Below are 19,238 nucleotides of genomic sequence, written 5' to 3'. Positions count from 1 at the left end.
TTTTCTCAGAAACAATGTACAACCATGTTCAAAATCACTTTAACCAGAATCTGAGTTCGTTCTAGGGAATATTGTTTTGGGTGAATTATAGACTTATTACAAATTCGAAAACTACCCTTTTTGACCACGCCCACAACTGAAAATTAAAGCAAACTATACCAAGAGGCCAACTCATTGGTGAATTTGATGCACTAAATGTCGATATTTTGAGCCATTTTCGACACTGTGATTTCAATGTCTAGGTGTTCGATGCTTATAAACCAATAAATTATTCTGAACTTCAGTTTATCACTTGGTTCCATTAACAGCATGCAAACTTTGTTTAGTTCTTACCCAATCACACAGTCCGTTATATTCCATTCTTAAAATCAGTTCATCCTATTACTTAACTTTTGCTCATGAAGGATTTGTTGGTAAAGGCAGATACATATAATACTATCCATGATTGTGCAATTTGTTATTTGCACAAGTGAGTTCAAGTTTTATTTCGGTGTTGCATTTTACTGCGTGCATTTCATTATGGGATCAAATGTGTCCTGCTGAGTCAGATAAAAACTCGCATAAGTACTTATGTACGCTGTGCAGTCTACAAGTGAGATCAAGTTTTATTTCGGCATTTTACTATGTACGTGCATAGTTTCGTATTCATTATGGGACTAAATGTGTCTTGATGAACTCAATAATAGATAAACTCACATATTTAAGCTGTCCAGATCCAGTTCTGCTTCGACAGTCTTAGCTATTTGTTGTCTTGAGTCAGTACTTGCAGAAAAAAGCGAATAATTTTGGGTATGTAATAATTAGCATTTCCATTTTTGAAGTAGCTAGTAACTTCCTGCATTTTATACAGCTTTTCCTGGGTCACTACTCAATAGTGACTGAGAGAGGAAGAAAGTTAGAATTTATGTTATGTGTGAATTTAAACAACTCGTACATATTTACTTGTTAAGATTGGCTAAGATTTTTGTAAATATTTTACAGCCCGGAAAATGAAGGAGTTTGTTGAGGAAGACATCATAATCCTCCCAAGCATTGAAGATGGGCCTGCATGGATTGGTGACTTATGGAACTGCCAAGACTCGAGCCACGTCGGCTCCAAATTATTTTCCTCTCTCGGCCAAATGGACATCCACCCCTTGGGAGATTATGAATATGACCTGACCCACATCAAAAGCACTAAGGATCGCATAAAGTCCCTCAACGTGGAAGGATCTCTGTCGTTGGAGTTGTTGTCAGGCATGATAAAAGTGGAGGGCAACGCAAAATATGATTTTAAAGATGAGTCAAACTCTCTGGAAGAAGAATTGGTCTGTCGCTACAGCGTCAGAACCTTTCGAGTGGAAGCGAATTCAAATGCAGTGATTGATGAACACGTCCGAGATAAAATCCTCAGAGGTAATTATTATTAACAATTTGTTTCATGAAATTTTATTTTACCATTTGAATCTATACGGGGAGCTTGGTTACCATAATTGGCATTATTGCCAAAATTTTATTCGTTTTATTTCGATCCATTGGTTACATACTTTACTTTTCCAAACTATTGCTGCTGTTGCATTTGGTTTTGCAAGTTTTATATTTGGTTTAATTTTGGGATTTTTAATTCACACATGGAAAAGTGCAAAACCCTAACAATTTTTTAAATGATTTCTGAAAATTAAGCTAGCGAGAGTATGTCTTCATAATTTTTAATCCCAAACAGACAGGACTTATGTAATTGCAATGTATGTCTATCCGTCCGTCTGTCTGTCGATAACTCTCGAACGAGTTGACCGATTAATTTGAAATGTTTACCATATGCATATTGAGAAAAGGTAGGATATGAGTTGGAGCATGTGCGAAATCGGTCTAGTGGTTGCCCTACATATGTGTGGGTTATCTAGGTGGGTGGGGTATTAAGTATGCCTTTGGTTGATACTGGCTACTAATAGGAGAATATAAATTGGAATTGGAAAAATAAGTTTATATTTATCAAATTTAATACAAAAAAGTTGGACTTGGTAATAACTACAGCTAACTAAGCCTGACTCGGGCTATATCAAGTTTGTAGTGTAGGTTGCATAAGTAGATTTACGAAATTTTAGTCATGTGTTAGCAAATCCCGATCACAAATTTACTACATATCTAAATGAGTTGTGATGATTAGTAAGACACGTTCATGAGTACGCCTATTGTAAAAGTTAAGTAGTCCAATTGCATGAATTTTCCCCACCTACCACTTAGCACCTACAAGATATAAGGCTTTAATAATTTACCAAGGCGATCTTAACAAAATTTTATAGTCTATGATATCTTTCCATCCTCTCATTATTAATGACGATGTTTTAAAACGGCCTAGGAGAACAATTTAATAAAAAACTTTACAATTTTATTTTGCTTCATCAAATCTTCACCAAATCAACTAAATTTTGATTTTTTCTTGGGAATTGAGATTCTTAGTCTTAAAATTTTTATGAATATTCCAAATATATTTAATGCTTTAAATATTAGGCATATTTTTGGATGTGTCTGCGTGGTATTAAAAATTACATTGTTCTACAGGAGAAATCAAGGCAACCCATGTCGTGAAGCAGGTGCAACTTGGAGCCCATATCTCCGCAAATCTACGAATTCGCGACCGGTCATCCAATGTAAACACTACTGCAGATGGAAATTTAGCTGGAAAGTTGGTATATGGACCTGTGAGTGCCGCTGTAAAAGTCAAGCTTGGATTTTTGGACTCTGAGGGAGGAAAGGATTTTGAGAAAAATATCACCATTTCTAGTCGACCCCAGCCAAACTCTCCCTCTCAACCTCAAGATGTCAAGACAATGTTTGAGATAATTGAATCCTTTAATACTACTGTATCCAACACTTTTCACCCTACTTTCCAAAAGGACAAAATGTATAATGGAATCCCAATTCGCTTTCTCCTCCTACCCATTTCCCATTTTGTGGAAGTAAAACTGGAAATGCTCTACCTTAAAATTAAAGATGATCTGACTGACAGCTTGGAGCACATGTTCGTCACACTGAAAGACATCACATCCCCAAACTTCATCCGGAAACAACTTCTTTATAAAGTACCAGCGCTAAAACGGTTGCTCCAGGATGTGGAAAATAAACTCAATCGAGAGGTACGGGCAAAGGAAAATCAACTTTTAGTGGAAGGAAAACAATTTTTCAAAGTCGCCACAGAATGCTTACAGTCATACAAAATCCATAAGAAATCAGCCCAAGACTTAATAACTCTGGGGAATGAATTCAGCGAGAAATTCGGCGCAACGATCATTCAAGAAATACTGCAAAATTTCATTATTGAAGGAAATGCCGAACTTTGTGGAGCTGCAAATCCAACTCGAGAATGTCAAATTCAAATCCACACAAGCCTTGCTGCCCAACAGAACTGGTTCCAAACCAAATCCTTGCCTGTTAAACTTTTGTTTTCTTCTTCAAGAAATTGTAAAAATGCGTCGGACCTAGCTCAGCTTTATTCAATTATTGGTCTTCTAAATGGAATTGAAATTGATGTTTCGGTATCGCTTCCAACAGTTGGAGATGATGGACCAACGACTACTCCGAAAATTCTAATAAAGACAATATCCGACCCAGAAGAATTTGAGGATGTTGGTCATGTGGTTCGCGTACTTTCACTAATGGTTGACCAAGTTAGTGAAGTTGAAAAAAGATTTTTCACGGGCTACTGCGCTACCCGAGGAATTTCTTTTCCTCTCTCCAAGCATGCAAAGGATATTGTTGGACTGGTAACAATTCTGAAGCAAGTTAAAGGAATTAGGATTGCAAATAATTACATACAACTGCGGGAATGCCTCCTAAAATCTGAGACCAAGTATTCCTTCATTATAACTATGGAGGGATGGAACTACTTTGATTGCGTCGCCGCATATAATCTTTTGGCAGTTTGGTTGGCTGAGGACACATCTGTGAATCTAATTGTTGGATCCTTTCAACTCAGAGGCCTTCATAAGGAAACTCCTTTAGCGTTTTTGTTTAAGGGAGAAACACTCTTAGCTGTGGCTGATGATACCTTAGAGCTCAAAATATTAGTTGACGGCATCAAAAAGAAAAACCTTGAAGGGACTCTAAAAGAATTCAGGCCAGCAAGGGAATATTCAATCAACGAACAGAGACACAATTTCCAGGTAGAAATTGCAAACTTGTTTCGCAACCAAGGAACTGCTGAAAGTCTCATCAACTACAAATTTAAGCAAGTGTTTGCTTTGGATCCAGCCAAGGAGTTTAAGTTGGCCACCAATTACCTTTCAGGCTGCTTGATTGTTCAGTTAAATAATATGTCGTTGGCTTTGGCGTCTTTGTTGCAACTTCTGAAAATGAAAGATCCATCACTTCAGATGTCAAGGGAAGTTGAAGCAGAAGTCCTAAAAGCAGATCCGACTGAGCTTAATTTGATGCAGCATTATCCCCAAATACTGACTGTATTAAATACAGTCAATCCGTTCCATTCCGCAGTCAACATTGCAATACAAAGCATTAAAAATAATAACAAACCCCAAAACAATGAACGGGTTTCAGCAATTAAGGAATCAATTTTGCTAATCACTAACCATCTTTCGTGCCCTAGTGAGGTTAAGGAACAGCTAAACAATGCATCAGAGGCAGATCCAAATTTAAACGATGATACAATGGCATTCATTCATTCAATTCTGGAGAAATGCATTGCTCAAAACGAAGAAAATAGACCAAATTCACGAATTCTTTCGGCAGTGTTTGGCATCATTAACTCTGTCTCGTCAACAACAAATCCAGGAGTAGACCGAAAACTTCAAAACATTTGCTTAGGCTACTTCATGGACACCTTCATGCCCGAGCTTATTTCCAAGTTGAACAGCAGCATTGTAACAAAATTTGAGAACAACTTAGAACATCACCGGTATTATGAAGTGCTCAGCGACCTTATGCATCTATCATGCGGCAACCTGTCTCTGTATGAAATCCGAATTCTAATGAACGATACATTCACACTAGAAGCTAAGCAATTGAAACATTTCCTGGATATCGTTCTCAACCTCAACCTGAGCCAACAACAGTTTATTTTCAAAAAGAGCTCGGTGAAATATTTATTGAAGGAAGTCTTAAATTCAGACACTTGTATGGAACTACTTCAAACAAAGCTTTGCTCCAAGAGTGTGCCTGATTTCTTGCCTGACTTCTTAAAGGAGAAATTAACCCCGATCCAAATTGGTGGAGATGAAGACCTTGTGCAAATCCCTGACAAAGTGGTAACGGTTAAGGAACTGTTTGAACTCTCCCAACAGCTTTTGCACCAAGAAAGTATTCCGAGCGACTATGTCCGACTCGTATTGAATTCTTTGGGAGAAAACAAAGAATTTCAAGCTGCTCTTATGATTTCCTCCGATGAGTATGGCTACAGTGAAGAGCAAAAAGTTTTCAATCGTCCGTTTACTAAAGACACGCTTAAATTTGCTCTTGCATCAATGCGAGAGTACCTGGAGGATAAAACCAAAACTGCAGAGAACATTCAACCTCTTGAAAATCATAGAATCATTCTTGTAAATCCAACAGCCAACCACTCCTTTAATTATGTAATTGAACAAAATCCCCAGCGTTCTTCTCTTCCTCTTCCTGATGCACCAAATGTTCCACCAGCCACTAATGGTTCTCATTTTCTTCTTGGATCCCATCCCCCAATTGACCATAAGAGATTTTTAAAAGTACAGAAGCTTTTACAACAACCACGGTTCAGCAGGAATGACAAATGTGAAGCAATTACTTGTCAGATTTTGCCCTACATTTTACAAAAACTGAAGATGTGGGGAGTTTTTGTTTTGGAGGATGGATTGCTAGATCAAATGCTTCCAAATTGTCAGAAGATTCTTCCCACTTATAGTGGAGGTAAGAAATTCCTCAAAGCTGGAGACGTTAGTAAATTGAATGAGCCGGGTCCACCAGCAATACAACAGCAAAAGTCAGATTGGGATTCGACGACAATTTCAAAACTTGACATATTCTCCAGCCTTGTGCATCTTTGTGACCCTCTCGTACTTCAGGATATCGTAAGGACGCTAACCTTTTTCCCAGTAGCACTGCCATTTATAATGCCCCAACTGAATTTTTCCCTGGACGAGGAGCCAAGCAACAGAGGATTCACCTCGCTGAAATTCATTTTGCAAGAAGGCTCCATAAAATGGGAAACCAAGTCTGGCTCAATGGTACAGAACAAACTTTTTGTGGATCCTTATAAAATGATTGTCGCTATCCGAATCGGTACAAGTTCTGGAAGAGAAAGCGGAAAAAGCACAATTCTTAATCAACTTTTTAATCAACGGGACATATTTGCCTCAAAAAGCAATGCTGGATCTGCACATGGGCCACCCAAATGTTTGGCAGGTTCAGCCGAACTTATCGCTTTAACAAAGGAAACATGCTCTCCTCGGCTTTTCAAATGGAAGAATGGGATTGATGTAGAAAAACCACAGCACTCAATCGCCTCCCACTATTCCTCTTCCGAACTCGCTGAAGCCATACTCCTGGTAAATTTACACGGAAATGCGGCTAAGCTACCTGATCACGTCAACTACTTTAAGCAATACGCGTCCGCATTCCTTGTATTTTTTACTGATGCTGCTTTTCCAAAAACCCAAGATGAGTTTGACCAAATCTCTGAAATGTGGGACGGAATACAATTTTACACCGTGATTATCGACCCGTCAGACGAGAACATTGAGTCATCAGACGGAATTGTATATACGAGTGATCTTGTCAACGATAGCAGTCTGGACGGGGTTAGAAATTGTTTGATGGAATGCATAAATTTAAAGCGGATGGAACAAAGGAACATCAATAAACGGCAGAAAAGCCTTGGGAAAATTGAACCTATCGCACATATTTCTACAGAATTGTCCAACCGACTTATTAATATTTTGGAAACCACCTCCTGTGGCGTTGTACGGGGACTACTGAAATTACAAACAAGGGGCAGGAATGCTTATGGAAAGCATAAGGACGTTGGGTCCCTTCTGGAAAGTTGTGGAAATGGGTCAAGAAAATTAATACAAATAGTCAACATTCTGGTCGGTATCCTCACTTTGTCTCTTTGTCAAAGAAAGCTCGCTTTCGCACATCTTGATAGAGGAACGTCCACTTTATCCGCTAATCAGACAAAAAAACAGAAGTCGCATCTTTTCAAACTTTTGCAACAACGATGTAGTACCGTGAGTCTGAATGTGACCCAAACCTTACTTCAAGAAAATTCAATTCTTGAGCAGAAAATCCGTCAGGTTTATCAAGAAATTGAGAATAACAGTTTGGGCCTAGAACATTTTTATAGAGAATTGGGAAAACTTTACGAGTTGGCTCAGAGTCATCCAAAAGAATTAAACAATTCGAGGCTAATTTCTTTGCCACGATTTTACGGTGAGTTGGTGGTTGAAGGGCACGCAATCGAATTATTAGATGGGGACAATGGCCACTTTCATGGAGTGTGGTTTGACCAGATTTGCCACTCTATTTGTAAAATCAACCCCAAAATCAGGATTTTCGTAATTAGCATAATTGGACTACAATCCTCAGGCAAGTCTACATTGTTGAATGCTTTATTTGCTTGCAAGTTTGCCGTCTCCGTTGGCCGATGTACGAGAGGACTCTTTATGCGCCTATTGTTTTTGGAAGATGACTTGAAAGAGGAATATGGAGTGGATGCCATTTTACTGGTTGACACTGAAGGACTAGGGGCCCCAGAAAAGATGAACGATCCAGACTGTGAAAGGAAGGATAGACAACTTGCCACCTTTGCGATGAGTATCAGCGACCTAACATTGGTCAACGTTATTGGAGAATCCGTACGGGACCTCACTGAAATTCTGCAAATAGTTATTGTCACAATGGCTCGACTGGATGAGGCCGAAATGACTCCAGACATTTTAATGGTGCAACATTTAACGGAGAGAGATGCAACAAAAACCCTGCGTGGTTCTGAGGAGTTTTGCAATGCCATAAAGGAAGCTATTGATTTAACGGAAAAGAAAGACATGGATATTGGGATAAGGAACAGCAAGTCACTCACCAAACTGCTTCACCGTGTACAAAATGGGTCACATCTCAAACAGTTTCGTCCTTTCAAAAATGGATCGACTGTAAATGCTCCACCGTCAACCGAGTATCACGAGGACGTTGTGGAATTGTATTCAATCATTTTGGAATCCGTGAAAGCAAAAGCTACTCAAGATCGGCATCGAGAGTTTTGCAAGTGGCACAATTTAATTGGAAGTTACTGGGAAGCTGTGGAAGAACAAGATTTCACACTACGATTCAAGAATATCGCAGCAATAAATGAATTTATTGATCGAGGCGTGAAAATAGCAAAAGTGAAGCAGGCAGCGGAGAAAACATTTTACTGTCACGCCGAGAAACACAAGGTCATGTTTTCTGCCAAAATTAAAGAGTTGGAAGACACTTCAAGAATGGAGTTATGGGGAGTTGAAAAAGAAAATCTAATGAACATTGTAAAAATTGACCTCCGGTCAATCCCAAGTTCGTGTGGGTCCATCAATTCCAGTCAACCGTGTGACCATTGTTCAACACTTTTGACTCTAAGAAACGAACTCTACAAAGAGGTTGAAAACCAACCGTGTGCACCTGACACGAAAGCCACAATATTAAAGTTTATCATCAAGACACGGGAAGGAATAATTCAGCAGCTGGATCAGGAAGCGAATGCTAGAAAAATAAGATCTGGGAAATTTTCCGAGTTAGATCAAATAATACAAAGATGCCTCTCCGGAAGTGGAGATGGTGGTTATAGCAAACAGAAAGTTGAAATTGTGCTCCAAGCTGTTAAACAAGAAGCTTCATCTATGCTAAAAGTAGTGCCAGTAAAGACAAGAATTATCGATGAAATAAGATCGTATTATGAAAATGACACTGCTGTTCTGCAAGGCTTGAAGGGTGGTCACATACGCTTTAAAGAATTTCGCGAAATTGAAGCAATTGATCCCAAATGGTATCAAAAACTTAAAAACGCTGTACTTGGGTGCGATGGTATTCTAAGTCTTCATCTAATTGATGAACTGGAAGCAACTTTGGGAAATTTGCCTGTGCAGATACTCAAAGAAAGAAAAGAAGAAATTTTTCAAAATGGAATGACTTGGAGTTTACGATTAAAAGTAAACGAAATTTTAAATGCATTCGAAGAACACAGGTTGGAGAAAAAGAAGCTAAACTCGAATTTCAAATGGGAGGCACATTTATTTGCCCTTAACAAATATTTATTTGAGATGGAGAAACGGGAGAAACTCTGGAAGCGTGATAATGACCCATTGCATATTTTGGAGAATAATATATCAACTTATAGAGAGGTAAATTCTACAAATAAATATAGCTGATACACTATACATAAGTTACAATAATTTTATGTTTCACTTGACATGAATATAAACAAATTCCGTGTATCTGTAAAATTTTGCAGATGATAAAGGTCCGGTTGGAGAACGGATATGGATCAGAAGCAGAAGGAAAGATCTTGTGTAAACTTTTATTCGAGGCTATAAGGAAGCGTGCTCAACAATTTGCAGACAATCACCAAATCGCATTTGTCCAGAGTCAATCCTGGCTTTCAAATGGACAAAGAGTCCGGTTGAAGTATTTTGCTGGATTAGCACGAGAAGTAAATGAGGAAAACAAGGAACGAGCATTGCAACATTTCATGAATCCTAAGGCAGCCATTAGTCATTGGTTTAAAACCAAACTTAATTCTTTCACAAAGGAAAAATCAATTCAAGCATTTAAGGACACAATTACGACGGAACTAGCTACGGTTAGACAAAGTCTGGAGAACTCTGCGAATTACTTGACTATGAAAAGCTTTGCGGATAGCTATCTCAACGTTGCAAATGAAATGGTGTACAAACCAAAACAGACACCTGAGCAGGTAGACTTTGTCCAGCTAAAGACTTCGTTACTAAAAGCATTTATGGACCCTGACAAAAGGCAGGATTTGGAGGCGGATATTGCTATAGTGGACCTCTCAGAGGTTCAAAGTTTGCAAAATTTGATGGGTTGTACTTTTCATTGTCCTTTGTGCTCCGGGGTTTGTTGGGGTGCCAGTGGTCATGAAAACGATAGCGGTGATCAAGCCAAGCACCACACTTGCCATCAACCCATGGGATTTGCGAGATGTAGCAACAAATTTACACGTGTACTTTTGCATGGCTCCTGCGACAAGGAGAGGGCGAAAAATAGTTGGGAGCATAATGAAGAAAGGATCACGTGGGGAAAACTAATCGACCTTCCAGAACATAAAAACTGGATTTATGAGGGCCACTCGAAGAAAGAGTTTGATGATATGATGAAATGGTTCTTTGTCAGTCTTCACGAAGATATTGCTGCCCGTTCTGAAGGAAAATTTGAGCCAGCAAATATCCCTCATGACTTTCTTCGCTACGACTTTAATACTATTTTGTCAACCATTCAGGCAAAAATTGGACTGGAGTAAGAGGTGAAAATTATTTATGAACTAATTTTAAAATCTAAAAGAAATTCATTGTGTGATTTTTGTTTACATTTAGAAACGTAGATTTGGAAGAGCCGGACATGTTTTTGCTTTTAAATTTGATAATTTCTGTCGACGCGATCTTGCTGGTATTTTACACATTTTATGTGGTAGTAATTAAACTTATAACATTCATGCTTTCAGCATTAGTCGGTTAATAAATTGTTTGTGTTAATTGTAAATAACAATAATTTAATCTTCCGGGTATAGCATAATCTGAAATATTTCACAAAATAAATTAGTGGCAGCATAACGTATGTATGTAAGGGGAAAATTTCTGTAAGGGAACAGGCATTTACTTGTATTCAAGCTATCAATTTTAATGCTAAATTTAATTAATTAATCTAATTTTTGCTAGATGCGTCTACATGAGCGTTAGAATACTCATTATCTATGCATACACACATATAAATGACATTTAATATTTTTCAGAGCCACTATACATAAATACGTGCATAAGTTAGCTTGAAGAAAATTTTAGGATTTATTTAATGATTGCACACTATTGTTGTGAATTTATAATAATGCATTTAATGTTAAGCTACAACAAGTAAATCCGAATAACACAAATTTCTTGAGTTCCTGGCAACGACTCGGTCTTAAAATTAAATTATCCTTTGTTTGGATATCCGTAATGAGACCCATCCTTGATGATGTTCCCGTTTCGGTCAGCCGGATGGAAATGAGGTGTTTGTCCTGGTTGGTGAGGGGTGTGGCGTACTGGAGTATTTCCTACAAATCTCGAATACACGCAAATCCACACTTTATTTGTGTTTATATATTAGCAAAAGTACGTACATAGTATGCGAATGTTTTGTCAGAGTTCGCTAATGCATTCTTATAATTCATGTGCGATTTAAGTGTCGCAACATGTCCAAGTTATATATTTTAGTACAAACCTTTCCCTGCATTCCTTGCCGCATTTTCAGCAGCCTTTCGATTAGGTAAATTTTTAAAATGTTGAACAGGTTTTCCACTCCCACCAATCTTCCGTCCAATATTGATCGCACCTCTGGCGACTGCACCCCACACGGCTTCTGATTCGCGTGCAGACATCAGGACACATACCCCAACGAAAAAGAGGAGCAATGAAATCTTCATTGTTAAAGTAAATTGAAAAATGTGTGTTAAAACTTTGTATGCAGATTGTATTTTCCGAAACTGGTTGGAGTGTAGGCAATCATGCACTGCAAATTTATTAATATATGCACTGAATTTATACCTTTGAATGCCTTTCCCAAATAAGTGACCGAAGCATTCTTGGTAAACAGGAAACTCTAATGTCAAACTATCCTTCTTTTTTAGTGTACAAATACATATTATGCATTTGACATATTTAGCGAAATTGCAGTTAATGCAATAAATATGATAAGATAGCTCATTTCCAAGAAGTTCGTATTCGATGAAAAATGTGTATTACTCCATGGATCAAATGTGTCAACATATTGCAAGAGGTCCACATGCATATGTACATATTTACATATGCACTTATGTATGCATTTGATTAGTCTTCGATGAAAGATACTTATGTAAGTATGTATTAATAATACTTGTGTGTACAAATCTACTGCTGACTGTAATTCAGTGAATTTTGGTATCAACCTTTCTTGGTGTATAAATATAATTCTGCATGTACATAGTTGACATGACATATGAGAATTAAACATTTGCGTATGTTTCATGGCATTCACAATATTAAATTAATAAATTTTATTTTTTTATAACAGCTCAATGTCCAAATGGTTTTATATATTTATTAACTTTGAATTCAATAATTACTTGGCTAATTAGACAATTAATTCGTATAAATTAATCAGTAAGGAAATTTTTGTAACATGCGACAGATCTTAAATTTAGGCTGAATTGAATATATTGTGATTTACCAAACTTTATTAAATATCAGGATTTAACTCATCAACAGTAATGAGACGGTCTGATTTAAACAAAAATCCAAAATCGTAAGGGACGTCATTTCATCGATAAAGTTCATCCCAAACCTTATCTTCAGGGGTGGAAATGAATGCGCTTTAGTCTTAAGTTGCGTCCTTCTCTTAAAACCACACAGCATTTTCCACTTTGCAATAACCACGTTCGACTTTGAATGTACGAACCCTGCCGACGCGAAATCAACTCCAATAACCAATAGTGCATCGGTTAGAATCAATGGAAAAAATAAGAAGCCAGGCATTGGGATTGCATCGTGCAGTTTGATGCAGACGTACAGCACAAAAATCAATGCGTTGGAGAAGAATGCGAGCCCAATCGGGATGAAGAAATCTTGAAAGGTTACATTCATTTGTTTTACCAGGAGTTGAATTTGTGCGTAATAGTCAAATACGGCAATAATGTCAGCTTCCTTTGAACGAGAAGATGTTGAAATAATTATGGTGGCCACATCGCTATTTTGTGAGAAGAAAAATATTTAGAAAATGGATTTTACATGAAACATGTTCAAAATTTAGTAAATTATATACTTGTACAACACGGTCAAATATTTCTTTAACGACAGAGAAAATCCAAGCATAAAATTTCCCAATGCCATTGCGCACGGCATAGCAACCTGCAAATGACGCACATTAGCGAAACCAGACACATGAAAAATACAAATTATACTAAATGTGTACAGATGTACATGAAACCACATGGATCCATCAAACGTTGCCCCGATCATAGTCACTGCGTACTCAAGTTTTCCATGATAAGTTGACCTGCTGGTCATGCACTTATCCATCATCGATGCAATATACGGAGGTGTGCAAGGTTGCATACACAAAAGCATAAAAATTAAAAACCCGAACGTTGCTGTTGAAGCCGTTCCTGTGCCAAACACTAAGAAAGTGTAGATTGACCCTTTTCGAATTAAGGGGTCCATACCAGAAAATCCTTCAAAATTACAAAGTATGTACACATTGCAATGTAAAAATTCCATCTGATGCCCTTGTAATTTCATTATACTTACGCTGGAGCAGATTTTTCTCAAAGTGCAAGAATGTATTCAACAATAGCAAGAAATCGGTTTCCCAAATGTAAAAAGTCAGTCGGGAGATTCCACAGCAGGCGTATGAGAATATCACGACGAGTGATTTCAGACAATCGGGCAAAGTCATTAGCTGGTAATGCAGACCGAGATTCGAGCACATCACTATGAAATAGGTGAAATGCAACAGAAGGGTCAAAATGTACGCTTTTCTATGAAATTTCCCAATTAGTTTCACAGAGTTTGAAGCGTTGTCCCACTTGTAAGGGACTGAAAAGCAGAAATTGCACAATGTCATGGCACCCACCCACCAACGAAAATACGCTTGACCTTTTGATAACATTTTGGAAGTTGTGAGAGAGTGAACAGACAACACCAGCAAACAAAGCGAAATGATGCCTGAATTTGGGTGAAAGTTGAATTTTATTGAAAAGAGGAAGCATATTCTCGACAACATTCTTATTAAACTAGTTGGTTATTTATAAATACCTACATACAAAAGCGTATGTATTTATGTATGTATGTACATATGCACATACAGACATACGCATAGAATGAAAAATTAGACCAGGTCGCATAAATTTTCGTGCATATTATACGATGTGACCCATCTGATGGGAAATACATAGTGCTAATTATTCCAGTGTCTCATGAATTTGATGGAAATTTCGTATTTCGTGTATATGCCTACATCCAACGAGGAATATTATAGAATAGAGCTCGACGTGAATTTGACATCCTATGTTTGATAATTTATTATGTTCTGCTCGTTTCAATCAAGTATGAGAGTTATCTTTTGCTATGAATTGATAAATTTTTTATAAGGTTACGAGTTGCACTAATATGTAGGTAAGCCATATAATATGAAGTTGTGGAGAAATATTAATTTTATTGCCATGGAGAAATGTGCGGTGTATATGGCGAATTTATTTAATATTGTGATCAAAGCAAACCCAAAATGAATGGAACGCTATTTGCATTATTGAATATGTACGTACGCAACAAAAACCCATGATGAGATTAATAATTTATTTTGTTAGTGAATTTGTGTGAAAACGATGTCCAGTAAATTTACGGTATTCTATTACAGCACAGATTTCGCTGGCCGCATTGCTAATTTTGTAATGTTATAATATGCAACAGGAAATTTTACGTCTTGATACACATGCATACGGAGAAAATAAGTAAGCCTAAAAACTGTTAAGCTTCAAGTTTTTTGTTCTTACATAGCAGTGTTCGTAAGTACTTGAATTATTTATTTTGAAGACGAGGACGCACAATCCTTAAAAAGCGATGATACAAATAATTATTCGCGCAAACGATTCATTTCATAGCCACAAACGTATGCATACGTTACATATATTTATTCAGTTCATTTTAGAGAACATACGTATGTTCTCTCAAATGAACTGAAGAAATATCTCAGTGCATTAAGAACGAGTTGGTTTCCAGCGATGCAAAACTGTTGAATTACAAATAGTGCGTTGAAATATTTTCAGGAAGTTTATGTATCTGAAAAGAACGTCACAGAAAACGCTAACAAACTCAACACGAATACACGATTCCATCGTAAACAAGTTTCCACTGGAACGGAAATGAGTTTGCCAACAAAACTTGTAATTAATTGTAAGTAAGCTCATAGTTTTCAAAATTCTTACATAATCGCAAAAAGTGCTAGCTAGAGAGGATGTTCCTTGAAGAGAATCTCATCCAATGCCAACAACGAATAAATATTTCCCGATTTTAAAACCTGTAGTGGTTTAATCTGGGGCAAGAGACGAGTAACAACGTCCATCTGATGTCACGGGATAATACTTTGAGAGTTAGAAATTCGAATGTGTATTATGGATATACAAATGCATCCACACGTTAATATATATGTAGCCTAGGTAACAATTAACCCTTGTCGGTACATATACAAATCTACATATGCAAATGTAGCATTTTTTAACTTTAGTTATTTATTATTCAATCATTTCAAATTTCAGATAGTGTCATAGCTGCTTCTACTAATCATATAAATAACTGTACCTTCACCCATTAATACTTGATACCCGCATGCAAAGAGCAGGGCGGCCTTGCCAACATGGGGCGGGATACCAGGAACGGTCTGACCCAAGGAAGGTTGCCAAGCAGGTTTGTCCTGTTGGGTCAGTTCGTGGTTGCCCTTCCGCCCACCACTGAAATTTATTGGAAGCCGCATTTGGAAGTGGGACATCTTGACCATTCGAAATCCAAAGCCAGTCACCAGTTAGCTTGGCAGTACCCGCGATCCAGAAGGAGGACCCTGGGCAAAAATATTTTATTTTAGATCTGGATTTCTAGAAATCACTGCTTCGCATAGATTTGTTTAGGCTAACATGTCGCCGTAGCTGTTGTAACGCTCCATCGTACAATTGTAAATTGATCTTCATCCCGATCAATGGTTGCTAATTGCAGCCCTCGTGATTTACAAACGTCGTATGCGTCACTCCATTTGGAGGGAGGTCGATATCCGTAAAATTCTTTCTTGATGAGACCAACGGTAGAAATTCCGATTAATGTGAGTTCCTCCGAGGTGGGTGGTGCTGGGTTGGGATTGGGATTCGTATAATTGGTGACACATAAGGGATGACCAAGGCCATCGCAAGATGCTGAATTCCAAACAGTCTGGTTAACGCGGGAAGATTCAGCACAGTTCAAACTTTGAAATGGGACGACACCCAGCCCTTCTTGGTACGATGAGATGACGTATTCTAGGATCAGACACATAGGTTTTTGATATGCGACATGGGGGTTAAGAATTAAATTAAAGGAAACATCTTGTGCAGGAACCTTACCTTGATAGTTTAGCGTTGTTGCCCACTGGCCAAGCATGACGCCTTCATCGTAAGTGTCGACAGATGCGATATTAAGCGTGTATTGTGAACAGAATTCTTCCGCCTGAGTTAAATTGAGGAGGACATTTTGCGTATAAAACTGTTTGCCGTATGCTGTAAATCCGATGAAGATGAGCTTTGAAGGAGAAAGTGGTGGGTCAGGAACTTGGCCAAAAACCGTTGAAACTTGAAGTACAAAGCAAATAATAACGAACAACTTCATTTTGGAAAGACCCTGGAGTAAATTGTCGATAGTATTTAATTCTCCATTAGGAAATGGGGAAAGAAAATAAATAACTAAAGGTAAATTAAGGTTGAACTAGTCTATTTATTGAACGCTTGATGCTTTGTCAAGGTTAACTCATGCAGAAAATGTTCTATCGGTGATATTGGTTAGTTATTCCAGGTGACAATTAATTCGAAAAGAGATCCCGCAGGTGTTGGCGAAGTTTTTGTCGAATTTCAACTAATTTTAGTGCCGCTATCATATCCTGTATAATTTACATAAATTAGATTCATGAGATTTTGCAGTATCGTCTCTACTAGAGACACAATTAAAAAATTTCTAAAGCAGATGTCATTTGATGTTTAAATTATAATCTTACTATATTTAAAATGTAACCAAGTACTCAACCAAGTGCATTAAAGTGGCATCATTCCCATTTCATAGTTCAAGTTCAAGCATTGTATTGTCTATGCGTCATTTGCGAATAAATTTGTGCAAAATATGACGACATTAACCTATGTACATTTGCATGCAGTTATGTAATATGTACAAATTGTGCACACTATTTACTTCATTTGATTATTAGCTCACCCTGCGTAGCATGAGAGCTATTGAATTCCTCTTGTCCGTCTGTCTGTCTGTCTGTTCACGAGTTTTTTGCATCAATTGATGCTAATTAATAAGTCCCACGACCATTTCAACCCTAATTAGTAGCACAATTGGTATCCGACAATTGTTAACGCAAAATGGTGCGAAATAATTAGAGGAATCGATGTATTCCGCAATAATGGTTAGGATTAACTGAAAGTTCTAGTTAGCCTTGGCTGCCATAACTTAACCTTGAAATCGTGTCAAAATTTAGTCCCAATTTTAACCATTTCGGCTGCACCATTGGTGCAACATTATATCAAATTTCTGTTACCCCCCGTTTATTCTGTACCATTGATGCAAAATTATATGAAAATTATGTATCCATTTTGTCCGCTTATTTTGCACCTTTGGTGCAAAACTATATCCTAATTATTATTCCAGGGTGAGCTACTTCTAACGTTACTACGGTTTATTAGCTCGCCCTGCGTAGCAGAGGAGCTATTGAATTCCTCTTGTCCGTCCGTCTGTCTGTCTGTCTGTCCGTCTGTCTGTCTGTTAACGACTCTTTTGCATCAATTGATGCTAATTACTGCGACTTATTCACGTTCGTGACAGACTTAATAGCACCACTGGTATCGAACAAGCGGCGACTCAAAATGGTGCCAAACAATTGATGGAATAGGTGAAAAACGCACAAAAAGTGCAGAAGAACCGAAAGAAATGACTATAATTTTTACTATAAATTTGCCAATATTTCATGTCAAAATTACTGTTTGTTTTCCTTCATTTATTTTCCACCATCGGCGCAAAATTATGTCACAATTATGTATATATTTTTTCCGCTTGTTCTGCACCATTAATGCAAACTTATACCAAAATTGCATATCAATTTTATTCGTCTATTCTGCACCATTGGTGGACAATTATGTCAAAATAATTCTCACAGGGTGAGCTACTTCCACCGTTACAACGGTTACAAGCGGCGACTCAAAATGGTGCCAAACAATTGATGGAATAGGTGAAAAACGCACAAAAAGTGCAGAAGAACCGAAAGAAACACCTATGACTTTTGACGTCAAGTTTTTTTTATGTTTTTATGTTACTCACCAAAAGTGCAGAGTATCTGGATACAATTTGTCTCCCTTTTTTACCAAGAAAAAGTCGAAATTATGTCAATTTTATGGATCTATATTCCCCGCTTATTTTTCACTATTGATGCAAAATTATATCAAAAACATGCATTTATTTTCAAATCATTGCAAAGTTATACACAACACCAACTGGGTTTCGGCTCTCTTTAAGCCCAAGACAGGTCGCTACTCCCGTTCATCAGGTAACCAGCAGGTTACGACCCAGTGCGATTTCTATTTATGAACCCATGACATCTTACATCGCATCTGGGCCCTGGTAATGTATACTTCAACATTACCAGAGCAATTTGATGAACCCAGGGTATGATAGAGATGCATATGAACCAGAGGTATGATAGGGCATAGGAACCAAGGGTATGATAGGGATGCATATGAGCCAGCCGCCATTAGATGCCACTACCTGTCCCAGTCAGTATCTCATTTGGGAAATAATTTCCTTGTACTTAACTCCGACCAGGAGTGCACTCAAATGAGACACTATTAATGACTTGGGACACCCTAATCTCGATGACTTCATTGCAAAAATGCAATAAAATACACCTACCTTTTTTAGACGAACTTGGGTAACTTTGAACCTTGACGTATCGTTTGAATCTGAAAAAATCAATTAGTGAACCAATCAAATAACTTGGATATTCCGATTGAACCAATGAAAGAAAGATGAAGATCTGAAAATTGAATAAACTTAAATAAGATTAAATACATATATGACACTAAAATTAAATAAGGGCTGGTAGTGGCATACTATGGCCGCAGTACGATAATACGTTAAAATTATTGAGGGGATGATGAGGTGATGCAAATAATTTTATTGTCATTTTTAATTACCAGAACAATTTTCAATGATTATGATAAAGATGCATATGAATTTGTACTGTTTTATGAGCTAGTTCTGGTAATGTGTGTT

The 19,238-nt window shown here is 37.5% G+C and overlaps 3 protein-coding genes across 6 annotated transcripts; 1 reads left to right on the top strand and 2 right to left on the bottom strand.

Moving 5' to 3' along the window:
* Window positions 1–653: 653 nt before the first annotated feature.
* LOC118434886 lies at window positions 654–10,710 on the top strand. 3 transcript variants are annotated; one of them, XM_035849436.1, is made up of 5 exons: window positions 654–789; window positions 982–1,395; window positions 2,542–9,335; window positions 9,446–10,474; window positions 10,553–10,710. In XM_035849436.1, exons 2-4 carry the CDS (start codon window positions 990–992, stop codon window positions 10,469–10,471), a joined length of 8,226 nt encoding a protein of 2,741 aa, XP_035705329.1. In that variant the 5' UTR covers window positions 654–789; window positions 982–989; the 3' UTR covers window positions 10,472–10,474; window positions 10,553–10,710. The 3 variants fall into 3 exon arrangements, with proteins under 3 accessions (XP_035705329.1, XP_035705327.1, XP_035705328.1); XM_035849434.1 differs by having other exon boundaries at window positions 10,545–10,710; XM_035849435.1 differs by lacking the exon at window positions 654–789 and adding an exon at window positions 867–894 and having other exon boundaries at window positions 10,545–10,710.
* Window positions 10,711–10,988: 278 nt separating this feature from the next.
* LOC118434887 lies at window positions 10,989–12,161 on the bottom strand. 2 transcript variants are annotated; one of them, XM_035849437.1, is made up of 3 exons: window positions 11,751–12,161; window positions 11,428–11,623; window positions 10,989–11,260 (listed from the first exon to the last, which is right to left on the bottom strand). In XM_035849437.1, the coding sequence occupies exons 1-3, from the start codon at window positions 11,784–11,786 to the stop codon at window positions 11,139–11,141; spliced, it is 354 nt and encodes a 117-aa protein (XP_035705330.1). In that variant the 5' UTR covers window positions 11,787–12,161; the 3' UTR covers window positions 10,989–11,138. The 2 variants fall into 2 exon arrangements, 1 of the variants encoding a protein (XP_035705330.1); XR_004834341.1 differs by lacking the exon at window positions 11,751–12,161 and having other exon boundaries at window positions 10,989–11,268; window positions 11,428–11,743.
* Window positions 12,162–15,157: 2,996 nt separating this feature from the next.
* On the bottom strand, window positions 15,158–16,648 carry LOC118435080. Its single transcript, XM_035850255.1, has 3 exons — window positions 16,325–16,648; window positions 15,866–16,240; window positions 15,158–15,792 (listed from the first exon to the last, which is right to left on the bottom strand). Exons 1-3 carry the CDS (start codon window positions 16,584–16,586, stop codon window positions 15,539–15,541), a joined length of 891 nt encoding a protein of 296 aa, XP_035706148.1. The 5' UTR covers window positions 16,587–16,648; the 3' UTR covers window positions 15,158–15,538.
* Window positions 16,649–19,238: the final 2,590 nt, after the last annotated feature.

Source organism: Folsomia candida, unplaced genomic scaffold, assembly GCF_002217175.1.
Source record: "Folsomia candida strain VU population unplaced genomic scaffold, ASM221717v1 Fcan01_Sc003, whole genome shotgun sequence".
Taxonomy (NCBI): domain Eukaryota; kingdom Metazoa; phylum Arthropoda; class Collembola; order Entomobryomorpha; family Isotomidae; genus Folsomia; species Folsomia candida.
Note: the sequence above shows the minus strand (reverse complement) of the source record. Positions and strands in the feature narration are given on the sequence as shown.

Excerpts from the sequence above, each read along its gene's own strand:
- LOC118434886 (XM_035849436.1), top strand. The coding sequence starts at position 990 with ATGAAGGAGTTTGTTGAGGAAGACATCATAATCCTCCCAAGCATTGAA. Across the intron at positions 1,396-2,541 it reads CCGAGATAAAATCCTCAGAG|GAGAAATCAAGGCAACCCAT; the intron begins GTAATTATTATT and ends ATTGTTCTACAG. Across the intron at positions 9,336-9,445 it reads ATATATCAACTTATAGAGAG|ATGATAAAGGTCCGGTTGGA; the intron begins GTAAATTCTACA and ends AAAATTTTGCAG.
- LOC118434887 (XM_035849437.1), bottom strand. The coding sequence starts at position 11,786 with ATGCTTCGGTCACTTATTTGGGAAAGGCATTCAAAG. Across the intron at positions 11,624-11,750 it reads TTTGGGAAAGGCATTCAAAG|ATTTCATTGCTCCTCTTTTT; the intron begins GTATAAATTCAG and ends TTAACAATGAAG. Across the intron at positions 11,261-11,427 it reads GGCAAGGAATGCAGGGAAAG|GAAATACTCCAGTACGCCAC; the intron begins GTTTGTACTAAA and ends CGAGATTTGTAG.
- LOC118435080 (XM_035850255.1), bottom strand. The coding sequence starts at position 16,586 with ATGAAGTTGTTCGTTATTATTTGCTTTGTACTTCAAGTTTCAACGGTT. Across the intron at positions 16,241-16,324 it reads AACAACGCTAAACTATCAAG|AATACGTCATCTCATCGTAC; the intron begins GTAAGGTTCCTG and ends GTCTGATCCTAG. Across the intron at positions 15,793-15,865 it reads TACAACAGCTACGGCGACAT|GGTCCTCCTTCTGGATCGCG; the intron begins GTTAGCCTAAAC and ends ATTTTTGCCCAG.